General features: G+C 43.9%; 1 protein-coding gene across 7 annotated transcripts in view; it reads left to right on the top strand.

The window, feature by feature from the left end:
* Prosap (SH3 and multiple ankyrin repeat domains prosap) overlaps positions 1-23,548 on the top strand; it is a 125,972-nt gene that overhangs the window by 70,284 nt on the left and 32,140 nt on the right. For 3 of the 7 annotated variants that reach the window (XM_077413657.1, XM_077413662.1, XM_077413661.1), the window contains exons 3-4: positions 16,145-16,553; positions 19,847-19,866. In XM_077413657.1, the coding sequence (XP_077269783.1) occupies positions 16,193-16,553; positions 19,847-19,866 (381 nt within the window). In that variant the 5' untranslated portion in view covers positions 16,145-16,192. Of the gene's footprint in view, positions 1-7,022; positions 7,466-16,144; positions 16,554-19,846; positions 19,867-23,548 lie in introns of those variants that run through there. The other 4 variants (XM_077413663.1, XM_077413660.1, XM_077413658.1 and 1 more) reach the window with 3 other exon arrangements.

The raw sequence follows: 23,548 nt of genomic DNA, 5'->3' as shown, positions 1-23,548 counted from the left end.
GTTTTATCCGAGAGTGATAAATCAGCGCGAAAATCTCAATACCCCGATTACAAATGAATTTTTTCCAAGTGTGTAATACTTTTCTGCGGATAAGTCGGAAATTTCTAGTCATCTGTTCGAGTACTTGAGCCATTTCTTCATTGTACGTAATGATGCGAATTTGTAACACGTGACTCGGTCTAGACGCGTGGACGCGTGCGGCTTAATAGAACTGTCTCGTGGTCTTATTGAGCAAATCACACACAAAGTTACCAGTCAAGAGGAAGTGCTCAAAATCACGCGAGATTTATTGTTCTGAAATTTACTGTCTTAATATAAATCGAGAAATATTAAGTTTTATAACTCCGCACGCAATATTTAAAGCGATACATAAAAAAGTACGAGTACGAGGGAAGAGTTCGTGTGTCTGCTTTTATATAGTATAATAATATTTTTATCTCTCAATTTGACATTACATTAAAGAAAGAAAAAAATATATGTATGTGTATAAACATATCATATTAAAATGTATGTATACACATATCACGTTAAAATTTTAAGGATCCCGAGAGGAAGGATTTTGCTTTAGCGAAGGGAAAAAGGTAGCGTACGTTCCTCGGGAGTTTCGCCGCGGCAAATCCCGCATTTCGCGCGAGACTTGGAAAAGAGACGCACAGAAAACAAATGGAATTGCATACATGGCGCGAGCGAAGGCTTATTGCGTAAAATGAATCACAAGTGGTCGGGCAGGCTCGCGCGAACGTGCAACTGGTCAAAGGAACCCTCCGATTCTATTGCGATCCCCGACCGGTTGACGATGGAATTTCTGTTCGGTCGTTGCGTTCTTCCTTTTTTTTCATACCGCGCCTAATCCGTTGTCGCTTTTGCCGATTGTGTTACTAATTTTCTCTTTCTCCGCGGTTTCCTCCTGCTCATAATTCAGATAAAAACTTGGAGATCGCTATCAGATGTACCAAGTTTTTAAGAACACAGAAATGAGGTGAAAAATATTAAAGTAAAATATTGATTGCTAAGATTATCCTTTTTTTAGTTTTATTTCACATATTAATTGCTTTATCTAAAGTTTTTTCGTATGATGATATATCATGATACATCTTATTGTTAAAATATGTTGTCTTCTTCAGTTTTCAGTATTTTAACAAATTCTTTTTTTCTTAAAAAAAAATTAGTGATGGCATGTTTTAAATTTCAAAATTGCTTGTTTAAACATCAATGTCGAAAAAGTGTTAGAGATGATGTGTAAATTTTTATTCTACGTGGAGTTCTCGCGAAATGAAATATTTTATGTGTCCAACTATATGTGTACCCCCAGGCAGACTGTGCGAGTATATTCCCCATTTTGGTCAAATTGAATTTTAAGCGAGGCGAGGTAACTTCTCCAGACATCGGGACGGCTACGGAGGAGTAAATTGTGTGGGTATTCGTGAGGGGGTTTCCTCGATTCCACGTTGCTCTGGAACTCCGGCGAGAGAAAGTGCCGCGCCCCCTCCGGGAACGTCAGTCCGAGTTCTTCGGATCGAGCCTCGATTTGCCTCGAAGCCGATTCTCGGTCGTTGTGTGTGACGCAATCTCTTACATTGTCCATGTCGCAAGAGAGCGTCAAGTTTCGGTCGCTGTAACCGCCCGTAAATCTTGATTTGTACGCCCATCGCGAGAGATTCGTCTTAACGACAAATAGCAAAGAGCTTTTCGATAGAGCAATCGCGATTTAACGAACCTCTCGTCAAAGATTTACGTTTCGATCCGTGATTGTAGTATCTCAATCGCAAAAATATTAATATAAAGAAAGAACGGAATGTGTTGCCCGCGCGCGCGTTTTTCAACTTTAATTACCTTCAATTGAGTAAATCTCGTGATAATTTTCTCGTACATGTGATTCTCGTGCGGATTTCGATCAAGTTCTCGCTGTAAAGTCTTCGAACCAAATTTGGTCGTAATTTTCCCTGATCCTCAGGTCGTTTCGAACAAATTCCGCATTGACAATTACTAAGAAAACCATTAAAAACTTGCTCGTAAAGTTTCCCCGACTACCGTTTACAGTAGAGTTATTATCGGGAGTTATCCAGAATGGCTACCTAAATCAGGCCCCAGCCCCAGCCTGTCTCTCTCTCTCTCTCTCTCTCTGAGCCGCGGTGGAACGCACGGACCCCGCATCTGGCTGATTTAAAGCGGCCATAATTTATCAATTTAGTGGGGTATTTTTCATCCAATGGCCCGTTCGTCTGTCCGGTGCCTTCATAGGCACCAAGCGCGGTAGGACGAGGAGACGTGCATAAGGCGATATACCATATATACCGGACGTGCCTCCCCGTTGCGCGCGAGGTAGGCAGCAGAGAGACGCGATATTTACAGTCCCCGCTTACCCACATCCACACAACGCGCGGTTTTACTCCTTTATCCTCCCCCCTCCCTCCCTCTCGCCGGTCCCCGCGCCTTTCCTTCCTGCACCCGCTTAACACCCACGCACGAATACACACGCCAAAAGAGATACGGGGACGTGTAAACGTTACACGCGTGTACGTTACCGGGGCTCTATAACAGAGAGTTGCCGCCGCCGTCGCCGCAGCTGCTCCGCCTTTCTTAGAGAGAGCACCCGGAGGATTTCGTGATTCAGGTTTTCCTTCGGGACACGATAGATAGACGGCGGCGGCAGATAGACGAGAACGTATATACCAGCAGCGCGCTGGCGGGAAGTGCAAACGCTTGCATCATCGTCCAGAGTAGACAACGGATATTGGAATAAGCGCGCGGCGTTAACTTGCGCGTAAAGTAAAATCGAGTAACGCGTCGGTTTTCCCCGCGTGCCAATTCACGGGACGGTATATCCGCGCGCGAGATCCCAGTTTCCAGGATTATCGTTGAAAGGGTTCCACCGCACGTACCACGGGTATCACCTCCGCATACGGAGGTCGTTAACGACTCCTCGCGGACCTCGCGGGCAGATAAAGGGGCGGAGTTGTAGGTGGAAAAGAGTGTAGGTAGCCGCGGTAGGTGACTAAAACACAATCTAAACTTAGATGGTACGACCTTCCTGTCTCACGGCTGACTTCCTGGCTCTCTTTCTTCCTCGTGCCGGGAAGCGGGGAAGAATGTGGACTCGCGAGCCGGGAACCGAGACGGCGGCGAAGAGAATATCGCCGCGCGCGCGGCACCGTGGGATTATTTATTCGTTTAAACAGATGCAAATGCGAGGTGAAAAGCCTCACGTAACGGTGAATGCAGTCATCGATACTTGCAAGTAATGGAGAGACGATTATGTCGAAGCGTGTCATTATTTTCAAAGAACACAAATATAAAAATTTATTGTTGAATAAAGTTAATTTGCTCGTTACGAGCTGAGCTATAAGCTAAATTATAGACCAAGGACAAGCGTATAATAAACTTAGGTGTTAAATATTAATTTATTCAATAACGAAAGTATGATTGAACATTGTATATAATTCAACGTTTCGACTTTACTCAATCTTCACATCAGCGGTGAATTATTTAAATATTTAATAATGAACTTGAAATATGTAGTGGTACGTCGAGGATTGATGTTGGAACTTAGAGCAAAATAATCAAGCGTAATTGGTGATGATACAGCAATAAAAGTAACAGAGCGTCAGAATCAATGGCAGTTCAATCATTCTTTTGTTATTGAATAAATTAGCCTATGATTTAGCTTATATAATTATTGTTAATAAATTTATATTTTTGTGAAATGTCCTTGATAAATTGTTAAATAATACGAAGGGTTATATATTAATATATTATTTACGTTCTCTTTTCGCGTTGAAATTGTTTCGGCGACGTGTGAGGAGGGTCAAGAAGTTAACGATACGGCCAAGAGGGTTCTATATTCGCTGACAAGCGGAGATCCTTGGTGTGCGTATAAAAGATTGCGATAGATGCATGGTGATCAATCGATCAAACATCAAATATACGTCAGGTACTCGTCTTTCACCTAGACCCCTGGTCTGCCGGAACCTCTCGTTCCTCGTGCTATCCCTTTAAATTAATGGACTGACGATGCTCGAAAAGCGGAAACAGGTCGACTTCCGAACTCTATTCCTTGTGTTATATTTCAAAGACCGCCAAGTTCAGGACGCGCACATTTTTTTACTTTCTCACGTGTTAATTTGCCTTATAATTTTCAAAAAATATTGTGTCAGTCAAGTATATATCATTTAATATTTTAATATTTTAATATTTACATTTTTTATTGTATTCTTAACATTTGATTGTCCCGGGTTGATTTACCCTTCATAATCCATTATATTATTGAACCAATTGTAAATGGATTAATCTACCTGTTTTGCACCACGCTAATCTTCTGTGACAATTAATCAAAGAATTAATTAAAAAATAAGAGAAAGAAAATTGAAAGATGATGCGGATGAAAAATTGTGCAGTCAATCAGGGCATAACCCTTGCGCGGTTCTTATAAATATATATAAATTTTATGTTACATTTAAATTATTTTGCTGTCTTATATATATATATATATATATATATATATATAAGCAATATCCAATATCATGTTGCATAATATTTTTTTATTGTAGATGTTAAAGATATTAAGAGACAGCTCATCAGATAAAATTTTTTCTACTTTTTAATTTCGCAATTTAATTCTCGTAGATTAACATCTCGAATATTAATTCGCAATTTCTTTGAGTTGTGTAATCGAGAATTCCAACGATCGTACAAAAAAAAATACTTTGCTCTAGAACTTCCTATCCGCTGATTCAATTACAATTAAATCTATAATATGGAGTGCCGATAAAAATGGGGGGGGGGGTGGCCGCTCTGTCGTCCTCGATGCTAAATTGTTCCGGTTTAACGGCACCGGTCGTCGAGAGGGACGACCGATGAGATTCATCGAGGGAACGTCATATCCTCCGCAAATTAAAAGCCGGAGAGAGGGCGGCCGATACGGAATGGAGGTCAAACGGCGAGTGAACTAAATTGGAGTCGATCTAATCTGAGTGAACCTTGCGCTTGTTAGTTTTTCCCTCCCTTCCCCCGCGCACCGTGCGACGAAAAAGTCGTCAGGCATGAGTGCCTGCATCCGCGCGCGACGATGCCGATGCTGAGGAAGTGATGTCACGCGAAACCTCCCGTTTTTCCACATCAGAGAATCCGGTTTGACTCTTTGAAAGCTTAGTCATTATTAATGAGTCATTAACATGCTTAAAAATCATGTAAAACTTTTTGACGCAGAGGTATACAAGGAGAGCGAAAATTATATGTAAATTAGTCCGCAATTATACCTCAAATGCCGTTGCGGAAAGTTGAAAAATGAATTCATTATGGTTTATATTTATTATTTTTGCTCTTGTTAGCTTTTGTTGGATATTAATTTTAGTTGCGCAAGGCAAATCCGATAAGCTTCTAATGATTGAAGAGCGCGACGTTCGTAATCGCTATATTTGTCGCCGCGGATGATCATATCTCGTAAACTATGAAAGCACATTTCGTCGTACACACAAACGCGATTATCAGATAACAATATAATCGTTCGATAATGGATCACGCGCGAATCATGTCCTTGCTATCCGTAATCGCGAAGAAAACGGCAGTAGGACACTCATCCCTTCTTGCCTTATCGGACAAAGCGTTATCACGGCGCTTTGACGGCGCGATCAAAGTCACGATAAATCACCGTGCGACGATCGACGGAATTCTCCCCTTTTTTTTTTTACGTTTGCGAACCATTCATTACTCTCCGCTTCCGTAGGATGTGCGAGGACTTTTAAGACGACGGTGCGCAACGATGGCGGCCATCCGTCTTGCCTCGCAGAAAATGGAGTTGCTACCAGAAAAGGCGCTATTACCGTTCCTAATGAGGTTCGTTACGTTATAAAACCGTCCGTGAACCAAAGCACGGCGAAAGTTTTCGCCGAGACTTCGCGGCTAAACGATCGCTTATTTATAAGGGAGACGGTGCGCAACAATGTGGGTGTGTACCCGATACCGCGATGAAGGTATCGATCGAGCTGTCTTAAAACAACAATGTGAAATGCCGCGCGCCATTTTCGGTATGTTTGCCGGAGAGAATGGACGAACGGACAAACAGCGAACGATCGAATCTCCTCGTACCTCACGGGATAGAATAACCGCGTTAAGAATACCGTTTTATTGATATTTACCTTTCTATACTTACAACGTTCAAAATCTTCTCCATCGTGTTTTTTATTAGAAATAAAAATTTAAATATATATGAAAGTACCATTTTAATACATCTCTCTTTATGCCGCCAAACTCATAGTCATTTCGGCGAATAATTAATACATCGAATGTAGAGTGCAACATGGTTGCGTACATGTTGAAAAAAAATATGAACGATGGATATTTCACGTAGTACAATTTAATTTGCCTTCAAAATTATATTTTATAATTATATAATCGTACAAAACATCATACAATCATCTTTAGTACAGAACTTGTACTTGATATATGTATTCTTTCCTTTCATCCACGTCACGGTATTTGTGATGTCCCAATTTCGTTACTTCTGTCTTTAAGGACTCACCCAGACGCGCACGACGTATTTATATACCATTGGCATGTCCTTCAAGGCGCCCGCTCTCCTCTTGACCTTCCACCCTCGACATTCTCTACCCCCGATCGCGACTAATCGTTGGCCCACTCGCGACTCTCGATACGTACTTGTTTTCGCACACGGCCGCGGGATCACCACTACCACCGCACACCGTACCGTCGCACCAGCACAAGCGGCGGCAACAACAACGAGCGCGAGGGTGGTGTCCAACTCTCTCGGTGGCCGCTAAGGCGGAGGGCGAAGAGGGAGGGGAAAGAGAGGGGCGGAAAGAGCACTCGGTCGATCTCTCGTCGTTGCCAGGCGACCAACATCCACCACCAGGCTCTCCTCGCGCTCTCTCTCACTCCTCGCGCCTAACCCTGGAGCGTAATTCCTGAAAACCGGCGCCATGGCGCCATCTACGCCGCGGGGATGCTTCACCCTCCTCGGAGGTGCCCCCTCGAACCCCGCCGTAGTCGCGCGATGCACCCCGCGACGCTCGGTCCCGCACTCGGAGGCGCCGCCGGTCGTCGTACGTTTCGCTTTCGTCGAGCATTGTCCTACCCCGATGGTACGCTGGGCGGTCGGGGGGTGGCGGTGAGTCTCGGCGCGAGCCGTCCTCCCTGCCGAGGATCTCGTCCTGGCGACGACGCTCTCGAGTCATCTCTACCTGGGAATACGCGACGGGCGATATTGGGGGTCGTGCCGCCGTCGCCATATTGCTGAGGCACGACCACCCCAAAGCGCGTTTTCGCAACGCGGTGCGGTGCAACGATATACGGTGCGGGTTGGTGCAATGTAGTGGATGCCTCGTACGTTTCGGAATTGTTTTTTGACAATGGCTGCCGGTGGCGATGTCGCGCGATAACCCCGACAACGCCGAGGGTCACCCGTTCGTTTTCCTTCACGCTCGTGGCTGCGTGGGTCGTTGAACCGGGGGTAAGTCACCAGACATATCGATATTGACACGTGCTTTCAGAGAATTCCGAATTCATCTCTGATTGTTGTCAGACTCCCCAATTCAGTTATCTGAATTGGATCTCGATTGAGTGCTATTCAAGAGTTTGCTCCGAATGCTAAGGATTAAAGAGATGAAGAAATTTGCATCTTTAGGTATTAAGGTATTATTGTGTATGAGATGTCTTTGTCATTCATTCATATTTAACGTAGATGTAAGATTTTTTGGGGATAGAAAATTTAAACATTTGCAAACCGATTTTGCTAATATGTGTGTTTATCATAAATAATGCATCTTATATATATATAAAATTGAGAAGAGATGCATTTGATTACAACGAATTACTACAAATTAGTAAGAAACGTTGATGATGTTTTTAATTTTCTTGTTACAATTTTGCCACATGTTAATCGTACAGAGTTATCGTTATCTTATTCAATATAGAAAAATATATAACAATGAACGCTTAGTAATGGTTAAACGATTTTATCATTACGTTCCACGACAGTAAAAGCCCTAGGGAGGAAATAATGATTGCCCTTATCTTGATAATGATACTTGATCATACTTGATCATACTTGATCATACTTGATCATACTTGATACTTGATAATGATGCTTTTCAGGTATAAATCGGTATCCGAGGTCTCGATATTATCAAGGAAATATTTCAAGCGCTCGTCAATAAAGTCATGAAACAATAACAACGCGTAGGATTAACGTGAACTTTTTTTTATCGACTAATAAAAGAGAATCGGGGCGAATACTCAATAATACTGGTACTTATATCGATGTCACGTTTATAGATTTAATTTATTCAGCCTTTTAAGCTCGACACGCCGCCCTCTTAACCTTTCGACCGCCCAATAAATGATGGAATTATTTCTCGCTATTTCTGTCGTGATCCATCTACACCTTCATGCTTTTCTCCGATGCACCGTCACCATCACCGAGTCGCTGATAACGAGCGATGGCCTTCGACATTTTTAGCAATTAGTCAACTTCGCAGAAAAGCATCCGGTCGAGTCTTAAAGTAAAATAAGGGCGTGCTATTCTAGATAACTTCCGAGCCGCGTGATAAATTAATCGATTCACGAGGGGATGCCTTGAAAATAATATGTCAACATTTTTTAATTATTTTTATTCTCGATATTCTATATTCAAAAAGCTTTAATGTTATTTACATTTGCAAAAAAGGCATATTAAAACTTAAACGTCATCAATCACCATCTCGACAGACAAACGAGTATAAATCACAGGCAAAAGAATTACTTATGTAATCTCTGTTGTGCCAAATCTGTACGATTTTCCGACGTGGTGACGTGAATAAATCGCAGCGGCGAAACTTCCTGTCCCGGGGCTGGGTATGTACGAGACGAAAAGGGCTATTTGTACAGACGAATTCCCGCGAGGGCGGGTGTTTTTCAGCTAAGGCAACGAAGGAGAGGAAAGAGGGAATCGGGGCCTTCTTTCTGTTTTTCTGTTCGCGACATCGATTCTCTTTTTCGCCGCGCAGCATCCTTCTCTCTTCCGCGTTTCTATTATACCCGCTGAATGCAGCGTGATTTGTTATATGCGCCTACAGGTCCAGCGTGTCCAACAAATTTATTTAATATCATTGTATTATCTTCATATTACCGCCTCCGCAGGCTTTGAGGCAAGATATCCTTATACTCGATTATTGAAGTTCCCCGCAAGTATACATATATGAGCTACAGCAGTCGAACTTCACGAGAGAAAACTTTTTCAATCTGGAAGTTTCATGCGTGGATCTTATTCTCATGCACGCTTGTTGTTGCGCAAAGTGACATTTTATCGGCGACAGCTCGTTTATTTTTACACAATCGATAAATTATTAAAATATTAAAACTTTGAATCTAACTTTAACAGATTAATTTTAATTGCACGTTTTTACTTTTTGAGAATTTTTATTCCTGGTTTTTTTATTCTCTCGACTGATAATACTTTACCCGTGAATTAATCGACCTACGAGAAAAACATATTTTATTTATGTTTCAAAACGTATACGACCTTATAAATTTCTTCGGCATATCGATAACGAGAAAATCGCCGGAGAAGCGGTGGGTGTCGCGAAACTGCCCATATGCCGCACCTAACTTCGCGAATTATTGTGCGCAGGAAACATCTTTTATTGCCGCAGCAAAGGGGACGATCAGGAAAGTCCTTATAGAGAGACAACATCGTAGTCGATCGTAAGAGATAGGGGACGCGTGTAATATTATGTCCATATTGTATATAGGCCTAATGCGTCTGCCAATCCCGATATCCACAAAATTTATCGTGGTTTATCGCGGATAGTAATATCGATAGTAATATCGTGTACGCTATATGGGTGTAATCATAAGTAACAAGACACGCGAAGCAAGAATCAGAGATCTCGTGTGATATTAAAAAGTAATTTGTAGATAAGAAAAGAGCTATAGCTAGCCATATATTGAGAATCGTCGGTGTAATAACATCAAGCTCGAAATGTTTTCGCTGTCCCTTTCATCCTTTCCTAGCGGACCGTTTAACGTACGCCATCGCCAAGTGTGTTAAGTGTTTCTCGTCTTGTCTTGTTTCATTGATATTAAATGCGATTTTCACAGTAGATAAATCAAGCTCAGCGTTAGACAGCCACGCATAGTTAAGTCTGTCACTCTAAAGGGAGCTGAGAGCAACCGAGTCTGTGGTCTCTATCTGATTTTCGCCCGGTAATTTACGGAGCACGTCGCTCAAATTGCACGAGGGATGCTGGTGCCATAAACGACAATGAGACATTGGGGGGGGGGAGGGTAGGAGGAACATTAAACGTCCGCAGAATAAAAATTGAACGTCGTTTGAACGATCCCCGCCTAGGTTATTAACGTCGCGATAAACGTGTAATGGGATACCATAGGATTGGGAGAAATAAAACGAGACGATCGAACTAGACGTTGTTATCGTGTAGCGTACCGTGAATCAAACGTTATAGTTTTCTTTTATCTTGGAAAGGTATTCTTCGAAGGATGTCGCTGACACTACGAAAATATCCCAGACAGCACGCACGTCCAAAATCGGAACATAAGACGTCTTAAAGACATCTTTGGGACATCTTTAAGACATCTTTGACACATGGTGCTGTCTGAGATGCATGTCGCACTTCGCATCGCTATTATTCGTGTGACGGAATTCATTCGCGCGCGGATATATCGGGAAGATATAAATTTCGCTGGCATATTTCACGCGTCCGTTGCATGGCTCGGCTCGCCACCGCGGGGCGAGATTAAAATTGGGATTATAATCAGGCGAGATTACCGGCCGTCCGTGCTCTTTCCCGCGTGTCGCAGTCGCGCGATGAGGCCGTAAAAGCGCGCGCGCGCGCGCGTCGCCGTTGAATTGTACTATTTGGCGCGATTCACTTTCCGCGGCGCGTCGTAGCGTATGTCGTTGAAAAATAATCCTTGTCGTACACCACCTCCTCTGTCAAGGCCTTCGCGTACGCCGTTCCCTTTATACGCGCGCGAGCGTATAATGCGGCCGCGCCGCGGGTCCCGCGGAGCGGTCCGGAGCGGAGCGGAGTGGAGCGGAGAGAGGGAGAGAGAGAGAAGAAGATGCTCTCGAAAAAGTGCGGCAACAAAGTTGCGCGGTGCGCACACCCACGTCCGCGAGATCCAGAATGTCAGGGTCGTACCTTAACCCCGCGCTGTCCTTCGTTGCCTTCGTGGTACCCCACCTTCCCTCTTTTTTGTCGCCGGGTTGCATTTCCACCGATGCAGTTATCGGATTTTTCTAATTGCAGTCTTTCTCTCTCTCTCTCTCTTTTTCTCTGACTCTCTCCCTCACCCTCACCCTCCCTCGCGGGATCACCGTTAAACACGACACACTGTTAACCGCAGCGCGAATTAAGGTACGGTCACTTAAAAGCAAACCCGTAAACCGACGCCCACGCAGCGGGTACCTGTTATATACGCACTTACGTGCGTTCAGGGGCGGATCGAAGAGCGAAATCGAAGAACGGAATCGAAAAGCGAATTGAAGTTCCATTTTTGCAGTTGCGAATCTCACCGAAATTCTTTAGAGTCGCTTTACCCGTCCATTTACGTGTTATGATGAAGGATATGTAAAAATTTTATCCAAATCTCCAAAAACTCTCGAAATCCAAGCACCAAGATAAAAAAACTTAATTCCATGAATCATCCGTTTAACACTTTCGTAATTTCTCACCTTGCATGTAAGAGAAGACGTGTTTACAAAAAAATTGAAGTGTACTACAATAATGAGATTAAATTGAATGTCGTCTTTAATTTAATCTGTGAAGTACATTACGTTATATGCATCATTATTCTCAAAAAACATCAAAGGCACTATAATTTTTAATCGTGACGCTATTTTATCGCCGAGAATAAATTAGTAAAATTTGTTTCTCTCTCTCTCTCTCTCTCTCTCTCTCTCTCTCTCTCTCTCTCTCTCTCGGTATACTAAAAGATCCTGAAGCGTAAGGCCTCGCGCAGTCGATGCGAACCGATGCGGTCCTGGACGTACAAGTATAAGCCAGAGCCAGACAGAAAAATCCGAAAGGCTCTCTTCTACCGATGAGTGCCACGAATAAGGGCCACATAAAGACGGGTCATAAAACTATGATTTACGTCTTGTCATTGATGCGTTTGCTGTCCGCCCGTCCGTCGGTCAGTCCACCCATGGGCCCCCGTCTATCCATCCGTCCATCGTGCGTTCGTCTATACGCACCCATGAACCCCCTCCCTCCCTTTCTCCCTCGGTTCATCATCGTCTCTCTCTTCGTTCCCTCTTATTATCTTTCTTATAGCCTACCTTCTTGTTCTTCTTCTACTTCTTTCTCTTCTTCTGCTTCGTCCTCTTCGTCTCTACCGGTTTCGCCGGATAGCCCCATCGGGCCGGCGATGATCGATTCATCGCTTAGAAAAAGTAGCGTGTCGTTATCATCGCAACCATTATGATCCACTGTGAATTATCGCGTGCGATAGGTGCGCGCGGCGACGAGCGATTTGACGAAAGCACCTTCTCGTCACACGCGTCTGATCTCACCGTATTATTAAACATTATTTATATCTCAAGAATTTTGTTGTCTGTACCATATTAAAGCCGCCAATTAAAATTTTGAACTTTTTTAATTGGAGAGGACAATTACAGAAATATATACATATATATGTGTAATATATGAGATACTTTGAATAAAAATTTATTTATATGCTATTTGTAGTTTTATAAATTTTTATGAAAAACTTCGAGGAAGCTTGTCGTACAGACATCTCGACGTCTCGAATGAATTTATGACTTGATAGTAATTTTGCGTTAGCTCTCGCGCCGCCACGCCGCAGATGCGATCTCGTAGATCTCTCGCGCGGTTCTTTGTATTTCTTCATGCATTTCTCCTCGAAACATAAGTTATATATACATGTGTACAGAGCATGGTCAGTAGGTTATTTAAAGTTTTAACGCGGTCCGCACTCCCCCGACGAAGAGGGTTACGTTTAATGGCGTCTGCGGTTTCCCATCAAACTTCTCCTCTCATAGCACCTGACATCTCACACTTATATCCCCCGGGATTCCGTCGTTTCTCATTCGTTTCGTGGAATCCTTTTACCCTGATTTTCTTTTCTTCTCATATATATTATATAAAAAAGAAACACTTTTAAAACCATCTTCATCATCTTCCCGAAGAATTCCTGAAATAATTTTGCGCCATTAGTATTTACATATGCTTCCTGCAATATATAAAAATAATATTTGTATGCACGAAATAATAAACAATCCTCTTCTAAAAAGGGCATGTCATAGGTATTGTTGTCACTTTTACGCGATGCCGATTGGTTCTCTTGCTGCGCTTACTTCATTCGCAGCTGTCATTGTAGATTTTGACAGTTGTGTGTATCAAGGGTTAATAGTGTAATAGTAAATAGCATAATGTTAAAGCTAAATAGCGCGCGCGAAGCGCGCGTCTGTAGTGTCTAGTATCAAATAAAATTTTACATTTGTTTAATCTAAAATAGATTCAATTATTTTTTTCGAGAGTCAAATATATCAAAGTTACAAGTGGAATAAATAAAAAAGCTTGATTTTATTTTAGTTTTAATTATATTTTATTATAATATTAAATTTTTTCTTTAGTACTATAAACAAAAGTGCGGCGATTAAATTTTTATCAAGAAGCAAACTTCGAAGTTATCGAAGAGAAGAAGTAATAGAGCGATTTCGCGAACACCCTGTGTACACGGGTGCATCATAAAGTTTCCATGTTACTCCATTACCGAAGATGACGCAAGTACTGCGCCTTAATCGCGGGATTACATGGCTCGCGGTGTAAAAGCTCTGTGCAGGACAACGCAAACGCGAATTACGAAATAAAAGTCGGCGGCGCGGTGGCGGCGGCGGCGGCGGCAGTGTGACTGTCGTCGCGTTGAAACCTTTCTAGTGAAAGCGATCACGCGCGCGCCGCTTGTTAAGACGTCAGTTATCGTCGGCCGTAGGTGATTAATCCGACAGGTTGGAGGCGGAATTATAAAACGGCGAAATATGCGTTATCGCGCGAGCGGTGACGGCGACGGCGCGCGGCGGCACGAGGTAAAAACGAATACGTTTGGCCTGTTCGTCTGCTTCGCGACGATATATACGTATATCACGCCAGACACGGTTCATCACCGATGATGAGGAAAGACATCAGAGGTCCATTTGTCAGAGGCTCGTTTGTAGAAATCTTTCCGAGTGCCGAACGATGACTCAAAGGATATCCCAAGATTGTCAAGGATCGTTTTACTTTAATTTTTTTTTTTTAGTTTGCGATCCGTAGATGCGATTCAGATTCCGGCGGGTTCTCGGCTCCGCAGCTCGGCTCGAAAGCGTTAAAGCGGCAAACGGTGCAACGGAGATAAATACAAAGTCTCAGAAGTTAATTAATTAATATAAACGCTTGTCGCGCGCGATAGTAAGCGCGGCTTGGAAATACGTAGCAGGAATCACGGAATGCCTGGAAGGTGGAAAAAGTTTCCCCGCGCAATGTTGCTTCACAACTACATATATCCATGGTCGGATCGAGGCATTTTAAGAAGCCTCGGTGTAGAGGTAGGAGTTCTCAAAGAATAGCAGGCTTATATCGCTTACATTTTATAACATTATAATTCAATACTTAAAGCTTTCTCCCAGGTTGAACTGCCTGCCAGTTATAAATCGCCGCCTTTGGCTTTCGTAACGAATGGTCGCGCACGCATTTCTTTTTTTATTCAGATATCAGGAGGGATATAATTGATATGCACATACGTTAACTTTACAGACCTAAAGACAAGATTAATTCTCTCAGCGTATATTTTTATCATTCCCGGCGTAAAGGCACCGAGAGAATTACCTTCGGTGTACGGGGGCCCGGCCCTGCACACGTACGTCGGAGTCGCGACGCGAAGGTGAGCGCGCGGTTAATTTGCATAATCAATTCAAAACGATGAGTCTCGCGCCTCGAATGGATCGGTCATTCTTTTCCCGACGGCCCCCGGTATGGAAGAAAAGCCATTCCTGGCGTTATATAAATTACGGTTGTCTCACCCAAGAGAAGTGCACGCTCTCTTATGATTGTTTGGACGGCGTTGTGGTAGCGTAGTAGCTTCGCTTCGATTTGGATCTCTGATTACGCATTGCGAAGCCGACGTGCGTCAAAAATAAAAAGGCACTGAGTAACAGGGAAAGAGAAAGAGACAGAGAAAAAAAGGGAGCAGAAAAGTGAAGAAGGAAAAACCGCGCATGTTGCAAGGCATCGTGAGGCATAAAACCTTTTACGAGCGTTAAAAATCGAGTGGTACGGCGTCCCGGCGCCGTTTCTTTATTTCCATTGCGGTAATCCCGTCCTCCCTTTACCGTTATACCTCGCTGTGGTCATAAACAAGCGAATCCTTCGCCGTTTTAATTTCTTCTTCGTCTCCTCCGACCGAAACGCCTTATAACTCTTCTCACATACGGTCCGCCCTCTCGCGCGCCCATCGTCTCTCCTCGTCCCGTCGTCTCTCGCCATCCGTTGTCATTCCCCCATCGTGTTCCTCGCATACGTAGCGTTTATGCCACTTACACGCTCGTTAACGAATCCACGTATTTTGCCAGATACGCTCCCGATAGACGATTATTTTCTTTCCATCGTTGCGACATGATTACGTCGTTTAAAAACGCGTATATAATTCGTAAAGATTACTTTGAAGAATTTCAATCATTCGAAAGGGAATGAATGGAATAAAAACTTGGGCCATTCCATCGATGGACAACCCACGCTCTTGCGAAGCAAAAAATTAAGCGCTGCAAAAAAATTGAGAAGCCTTGATTTATATCAGCTAGAAAATTACATAAGATAAAATCAATAAATTTGTCTGTAAACTTCTGATTATGTAACTGTTTAACACCTCGTCTACTTCGACGCAGTTTGAATGCGATGGTAGGAACGTAAAAAAAGAATGCGATATTACGTAACTTTTTAATCCTATATACCTATTTTTTGACAAGGTTTCGATGATGAAAGTGTAAGTGGTATATTCTTTTTTAATATTTCATTAATAGGACATACCATGCACTTCAGTAAAACATATCCATCGCGATTGCATAATGTATCTTATTTTTTCTGGGAATATTATTGATAACCGACGATCGCGTGATTTTTTCCTGTCGCAGATGTGAGCTACTGAAGGTGGGATCCTGAGGAACCGCGAGGTTCTCGCAATGGAGGCGGGACCAAAGCAGCAGCAGCAGCAGCCGCCGCAACAGCAACAGCCCCAGCAACAGCAGCAGCAGCATTCGCCCCAGCAGCAACAGCAGCAGCAGCAGGAGAGCTCACCCGGCAGTGCGAGCTCTCAGTCTCAGATCCAGGGAACCATCGGTCCTCAAGGTGGCCCGGCGCAGGGTCAAGGTCAGCAGAATGCGGAGGACGCGCTCGCGGCGACGGAGAACACCCCCGTCGGCGAGGGCGTGCTCCTCGCTCGGATCCACGTGCCCGAGCTCTACGTCAGCAAGTGTCTGCAGTTCCCGAAGGATCAGCTGGTCTGGGACGTGAAGCAGCAATGCCTGGCGTCCTTGCCCAAGGTATGAACGACGTTTCGACGTGGGTATAGGGAAGGAGTTTCTCGTGTATATTCCTGAATATCCCGAGGGAAACCTTGAAAACAGCCTGGGGAGCTTGGGAGTTATATCGATGCTCTTAACGACGATCGAACACGCGCGCGATTCACTCCCGGACTAAAATTTATCTCCCGGCTGCTCGATAGCGCGAGATAGACGGACGGACGGACGGGCGGACGGACAGGCAGGCAGGTTGCGCGATGGAAGATGAAGGGGAGAAATTGAAAACGGAACGCATTATTCTCTTTCGCGGCAATAAATCCCGCGCGCGTACTTTTCCCGCGTGTTATTTCTGGCCGGACGATCCTTACGTCGGAAATTTATGAAGCCCGTGGCGGATTCTCGTTTTGCCGTCTCCATCGGACGTGCGCGAGAGGGAGTACTCACGCGCGCGCGCTTGCTCGCTCGTTCGCTTGCTTACTTACTTGCGCCGAGTCCTTCGCACAATAATTACACGTATTTCGTTGAGAAATTCCCCCGCGATCGAAAGCGCCGGTAATATAATTCGTAGCCCCGATTTAGCGCGAGTTTGCGCGCACGCGAGAGAGAGAGAGAGAGAGAGAGACAGAGACGGTGCGCACGTGGAGAAGGACGGAAAGCGGTGAGAAGCGGAACGGCGTTGGCCTCTCTTACCCTCTCATTCCCGTACGCGCACGTAGTGCCGGTCGCATTTCGTTGAGAAATTCGTCCGCGATCTCTTTCTCTCTCTTTATCTCTCTCTTTCTCTCGAGAGCGTAGTATAATATAATTCGTACCTGCGCCACCCGGGGCGATTTGTTCCCGCTGGAAATTGCGGTCGCGTGTATATTTCACCGAGGATCGCCGAGTATCGATTAATCGCCGATTACGGTCGAACCCCATCGGATCTGTCATTTATCACCGTGCATCCGCTTCTCTCTCGCGCTCGCGCGCGCACCGCCATGCCAGATCCCAAGGACTCCATCAGGCTTTTTTCGAAGGACGCTCCCTCCGTCCTCTCTCCCTCTCTCTCTCGCTCTCTCTCTTTCTTTTCCCTCTTCTCTCCTCTCTTTCTCTGTCTCTCTATTTCCGACGTTCCACTCTGCTTCTCTTCTCTTCTCTCCTCTCTCATCTTCTTTCCCTCACTTTTTCTTCTTTCGCCCGCCCTCTTCGTCGTCGCGAAACCGCTCGTAGTTCCTCGGGCGGCAAAAAGTACAGCGCACTGAGCAGAGGCAATGCTGCGCGCACTGAGAGCGGAGGCTGCTAGCGCGCTTTACATGCCGATTTCGCGAGATTGCAGACAGCGCGAAATTAAGAGCCGCCAGAGCGAGTAATGACGAATTCTCGAGGCGAGGAGAGAGCGAGATTCCAGTCTTTTCTGCTGCTTTCGTGGTGAATCGTCCCACGGGACTGCCGAGAGTCACGAAGAGTACGCCAGATTCAAAGACGGTAATCGGGGATCGAGTCTTCTCTTCTTCTTTTTTTTTCGTTCGAGAGTATCGGAGCTTTTCTTTGCGAAAAAACATCTCTTCAAACGTGTTCCATTGCTCCACTCGACGCAATCAGGAGCTGTTTGTAACATTTTTTTTTTTTAATTATAACTTTAATCGAAGAGTTCAACGAAATAGTAATATAATCTCCTTTTCAAGAATTTAGGATAATCTTGAGAAATTGAGAAAATGATATTTTATGTTTCTCTCGAGTTTTTAAAACGCAATTTTTTAACCACCAAATTCGTCGTCGCACCGAATCTTCCGCCCGCACTCTTACTTTCCGTTGATCACTGGATTTCCTTTTATCTTGGTACTTCAAAGAAATCGCATTACGATTCGGTCGACGACGTCGCACGATCCGATACTCATCGCCTTTGAATCCCATCGCGTACTCGCTTTCGTCGTGCTTTCATTCGACTCTCAAGAACTTTGACGACCGCACACAAGAGCACATGTGTTAGACGCACTTTGTTGCCGAAGCGTGTCGAGAATAGACACGCGCACACGCGCGAGTGTCCCCGTTAGGCGAAATAGAGAGACTAGAGTATCGATATTGTGTTGAAGCTTTTCGCTTTCTGTGAAGTCGTCACGCTGCCATACGTCCCCCATCTCTTTCTCAGTCTCTCTCCTCCTCCCTCTTTCTTCTCCCTTCCCTTTCTCCCTTTGTCGCTCTTTCTTGCTCTATATGCCACGCAAAAATTTTCACGCGTTTCGTCTTTCTGCCTTACATGCTTGCCTTCCGGGACACAGGAGGTACAGCAAAGAAAACCCCCGATATATATACCCCCGTTAAGTCCTTCACCCAAAAACTACCAATTGCTTACTCGACATTTTCGTTTTCTTCGCTTCACCCTTCGTTTTAGTTTTCCCTCGCAAATCTCATCGATCTGTCGAGTCTGCGAATAACTTCTTTAATTCTTTCACGTTCCATCAAATCAAATTTATAAACTTTTTTGTATAATAGCAGAGATATATTATACGGTCTAGGTATATCAGGTACGTGAAGGAGATTTAAAGCGATTTAAATACACGGTACCAGTACACGGTTCGTCGATTGTATTATACACGACGATTGTGTGTCTTGCATGAAAAGAGAACATGTACTGGTACCGGTCCAATCCCGTCCCAGTATTTTCCCCAGAGTTTGATTTGTACTTAATGTTTTTACTTTTAGTTCTATATACTCATTGAAATATTTATGCGCTGCATTCTCAGGATGAATTCGTCGAGATAATCTCCTGAACCACTTAAATAATTAAATATTAGCGTACTAATAGATGATGTATATTATAATTATTGTGTATCATAATTACTATATATATTGCGAAGAAAAGAATGTTTGTCATGCGATTACGTACATACAACTCATCCTGAGACAGCGGCTTACGACATGTACATGCACCTGTATTATTCATACGTTCTTTTTTTTTTTATTCATGTGTATAGATTTATATATACGTATATTTGTCTGGCGATGCGCGTGATCGCCAATGACCGTGCATTTTCTGACCTGTGGTGTTGTTGTTGTTGTTGTTTTTGCTTTTGCCTCACCCTGCACGGGGGCGAAATACACTCTACACCCGCCACCAACCACCAACCGCCACACCTGTGCTACTATCGTCTCGTGTTGTGGGGGCCTTATCTACGAACGCGCGTACCACCCCCCTAACGAACGAACGAATATCGCAAATGCCACACGCGAAAAAAAACCGCGCCTCTCGCGGGCCCTTCATCACCCACTCCACTTCCGGTTGTGTTACGGATAAACCGCCAACACCGCTTCTCCATCCCTTTGCGAGCGTCTCGCAGGTGGCCACTTGGTACAGGGTACGTCTTCACTATTACTAATAGCATGCGACCACGCCTTTCGTTTCTCGTCGATCGGTTTCGCTCCCCCTTTTGTATTTGCCGTTTCGCGCCGATTCGCATGGCGAAATGAGAGAATCCTGCGACGATTTAAAAAAGGGAATGATACCTTTATATTACAATACATTTATTATTGTTCACGCAGAAACGAGATCTTCAGTTTTTAAATGTTCAGTAGAATTGTTTTTATTAATAATGATATACACAGGATGGGCCATTGGATTGATTAAAATGGCTCACCCTGTATATTTCCTACAAACCATTAGCTTTTCTTTAGACATTGCTCGTGTCATATTTCCCTACAAATTGATTTATGTTTTTTGGTACATACGTGTAACGTCGTGTTATTAATTTTTAATTTAGTAAATTTGCAGAGAAAGTTGCAGTAAAGCGCTGTCACGTTGCACATTTGTTATACAATCCGGTTGTAGTATAGCAGAGTTACATAAAGTGATTATTTTTATTCGTTTGCTAACAAGTCATTACGTAGCGACAGTTAATCTTCAATTTTCCTATCTGTTTTTTTTTTGTATCTACCGTTTAATATGCATTAAATACTTATGGACTAAATAATGAAACAAATATTTGATGTCTTTGAAGCTAAAGGATTATAAGAAAAATATACATTAATTTTTTTGTATTGTATAATTCAGGATTATATATTTCAGGATTATATTTCATATTCTCTTATCGTTTCTTAGTACGTCTGTGTGAATCTCTCGAAGCGAATATCGATTGATCCGTAATACAGAATGGGAAGATCGGGAATAGTTTTAGGTTGCTCATATGGTATAGTGTTCGCGAAATGTCGACTAGCATGCTTGTACAATGTACAATAGTTTGTCGAAGCAGTTTAGCAACGTGATTGTCCTTAACTGTTGGTCTCTGCACGATAATAGTTTGTAATAATAGTTTGTACGATTGTTGCTCTGATGTTATCGCACGCGATGCCGGACAGTTAAACTGAACGGTAAATTTCGAGATCATATAAATTGCAAACTGTTGATGTAACAATTACAATATGCGTTCTGTTACGATTTATTCTGATTGTTTTCATCGCGTGTCTTATTGTCAGTTTCGTTCAGTTTCGGAATGCGTGCATCGAGAGTTGTTGTTTCTGCTCGTGTTCGAAAACGTCAGCGAAAACAATCGTGACACGCAATTGCATATGCACGATTTGTGGCACACAAATCGAGCGGCTATACGCGCGCAATCTGCACGGTTCTCGGATATTTTTTATGACTTACGGAACGGTATACGCGACAAATTTACACGCTTTCCGCGTTCAGACGAGATATCAGAAATTAAGTATATATATACTCGGAGCACGCTTAGCCGCTCGATTCGTAAATCAACGTTTGCGACTGTGGTTCACTCAGGTGTGACATTTCAGCGAGACCGCAAATTTTTTCAGCGAAGGTACGTCGCTGCGGGTACAATTTACAGATACCGATATAGCGCGTAAAGGCTCGAAGGAGATTCATTTTGGCGCGTCGAAATGCGCGGCACGATGCGCCGCTTTTTAGCACGCGCGCGACATTACGCCGGGTTTTGCATCATATAATGCGTTTTGATGTAATACGAAAGCTCGAAAGGATATCCGCGATTCTCCGCCGGGCGAGTGTCCTCGATCGAGGTCGCGCGCCGCGCGCGCCATGCTGTCGACCTCCTCCAGCGAGAGACCGTCCCGTCCCCCGACCATGCATCGCGTCGGCGATGCTGCAGCGCCGCTGCCTGCTAATGTTGCTGCTGTGTCTCTCTGACGTTGCTGTACACGGTGACTTTCGTTTTCGCCGGGAGGTTAACGAAACCGTTGAACCCACATCGATTGCCCCGTCGCGTTTCTGCGGACGAGCACGCAGTAGTGCCGACCGCGCCGTGCGTTCTGCAGACAAGAACCCCCTTTCAAGAATAACTCTGCGCAAATTTATGAGCTAAGATTTATTTATACGGTTTACAACGCAAAGTTTTTTTTCAGAATATTTCTCCGCAACGGGAAATATTTTTCTATATAAAAAAGATGCTGAACTTAATTATTGTTTTTTTCTAGAACACATCTAGCGCTAGATGCGGAATCTTATCTTTCCTTCCTGAGACAAAAGAGCATGCCTCTTTTATCTCTTCTGGGAATTTTTAAAAGGTCCACAATTTTTCCTCAACATTTCCCAAATGCATAGAATGTTCCTTATCACACGCGCGACTTGCAAGAGCGCGGCATTCCAGAAGCCTCGCACGTATATATACGAGTTACGTAGAGAGAAGCATTTTTCGAAATTATCTCCATCGTCTCTGATGTGCGTTCGGTTGGCGAGAGAGGCTATCGATTCGTCGAGGCGACGCGCCACGCCGCGTGTTCCTTGGATCTTGAACCGGAGAGTCGGCCAAGAAATTCGTTACCCTTTTTGTTACCTTCCCGCTCCAGACGCTCTAAACACACCGTGTGCCGCTAACGACGCCAGCTCGTTACTCCTTTCGTGTATATCGCTTTCGATCACCTTGGCCTAAGGGGCCCATTCTCGCGTTAAAATTGCTCCACCTCCACCTCCACCTCCTTTCTGCAGTTTATTCGCGTCCCGTAGGTATCCTATCTCGCCTTCGTCGATCGGGAATAGGATACGGAACCCTTACATGATTCGCCAAAAGTTGTTTAAAAAGAATAAGAAGAACAGAAATAGCTGGGTGTGAAAAAGAAAGTATAATAAGTAATTGTTTTTATTTATTTATCAAAGTTTCTACTGCACGTAACTATACCATTACGTGAGATTTATATCTTCATTTTTTTTTAAATGTTATTATTACGTTAATTGTTAAGGTAATCCGGTTCACAATATGACGTGAGTAACAATAATAGTTTTAACAATAGTTGACATTTCAATCCAATATAATGCTGATGATTTATGTTAATTCGATCTTTAGATACTTCCAAGCTATCAATATGCGTCTCGATAAGATCTTATTATTAGACGGCGATAGTTAGCTCCTGGAAGCAATTGCTTCGAGATCGCGACGTGGTCGCCCCGGTGCTTATCGCCGCAAATGTGCATGATCCACCGATATCACTGTACCGGAACAGACCGAATATTACCGGCGCGGCGATAGTATATCGCCGCATATCCCGCAGGAGGATCTCGGCGCGGATAAATTCACCCTGGGCCCGAGCGCCAGAGGATCCGTATATAGCAGAGGATCGAGAAGGCAGGGACTCTTCGTAGGCGTAGACGATGACCGTGATCCACGATTGTGTGAACCAGGATCATCCTTTACTTCCGATAGGATCGCCCCACCTCCCCTCTTGCTCTTTCTCCGTCTTCCTCCCTCCCGGCGGCTCCGGGCTATCTACGCGTCGTCACTTTGTAACGCATATTTTTCTCGCGCCCGCACCGTGTAATAACGTTCTCTTTATGTTTATCGGTGGATAATTTGTATCGGCATTTGTATAAAGGTGCCTAAAGTCTGATACGCGCGATATAAAAATTCCTCGGGATGAGAGGAATGATTTAGAAAAAGAGTCTTAAAACATTTTCAAGTAACGTTTTTAACAAATTTTGAATTTGAATTTCAGCAGAAATAAGGTGATTTTTAATCGATTATTAATACATACATACTGTATGTATTGAATTTGTACTGTCAAATACTTAATTAC

This window comes from Temnothorax americanus, unplaced genomic scaffold, assembly GCF_048541705.1.
Source record: "Temnothorax americanus isolate GAGA-0224 unplaced genomic scaffold, ASM4854170v1 Scaffold33, whole genome shotgun sequence".
Classification (NCBI taxonomy): domain Eukaryota; kingdom Metazoa; phylum Arthropoda; class Insecta; order Hymenoptera; family Formicidae; genus Temnothorax; species Temnothorax americanus.
Note: the sequence above shows the minus strand (reverse complement) of the source record. Positions and strands in the feature narration are given on the sequence as shown.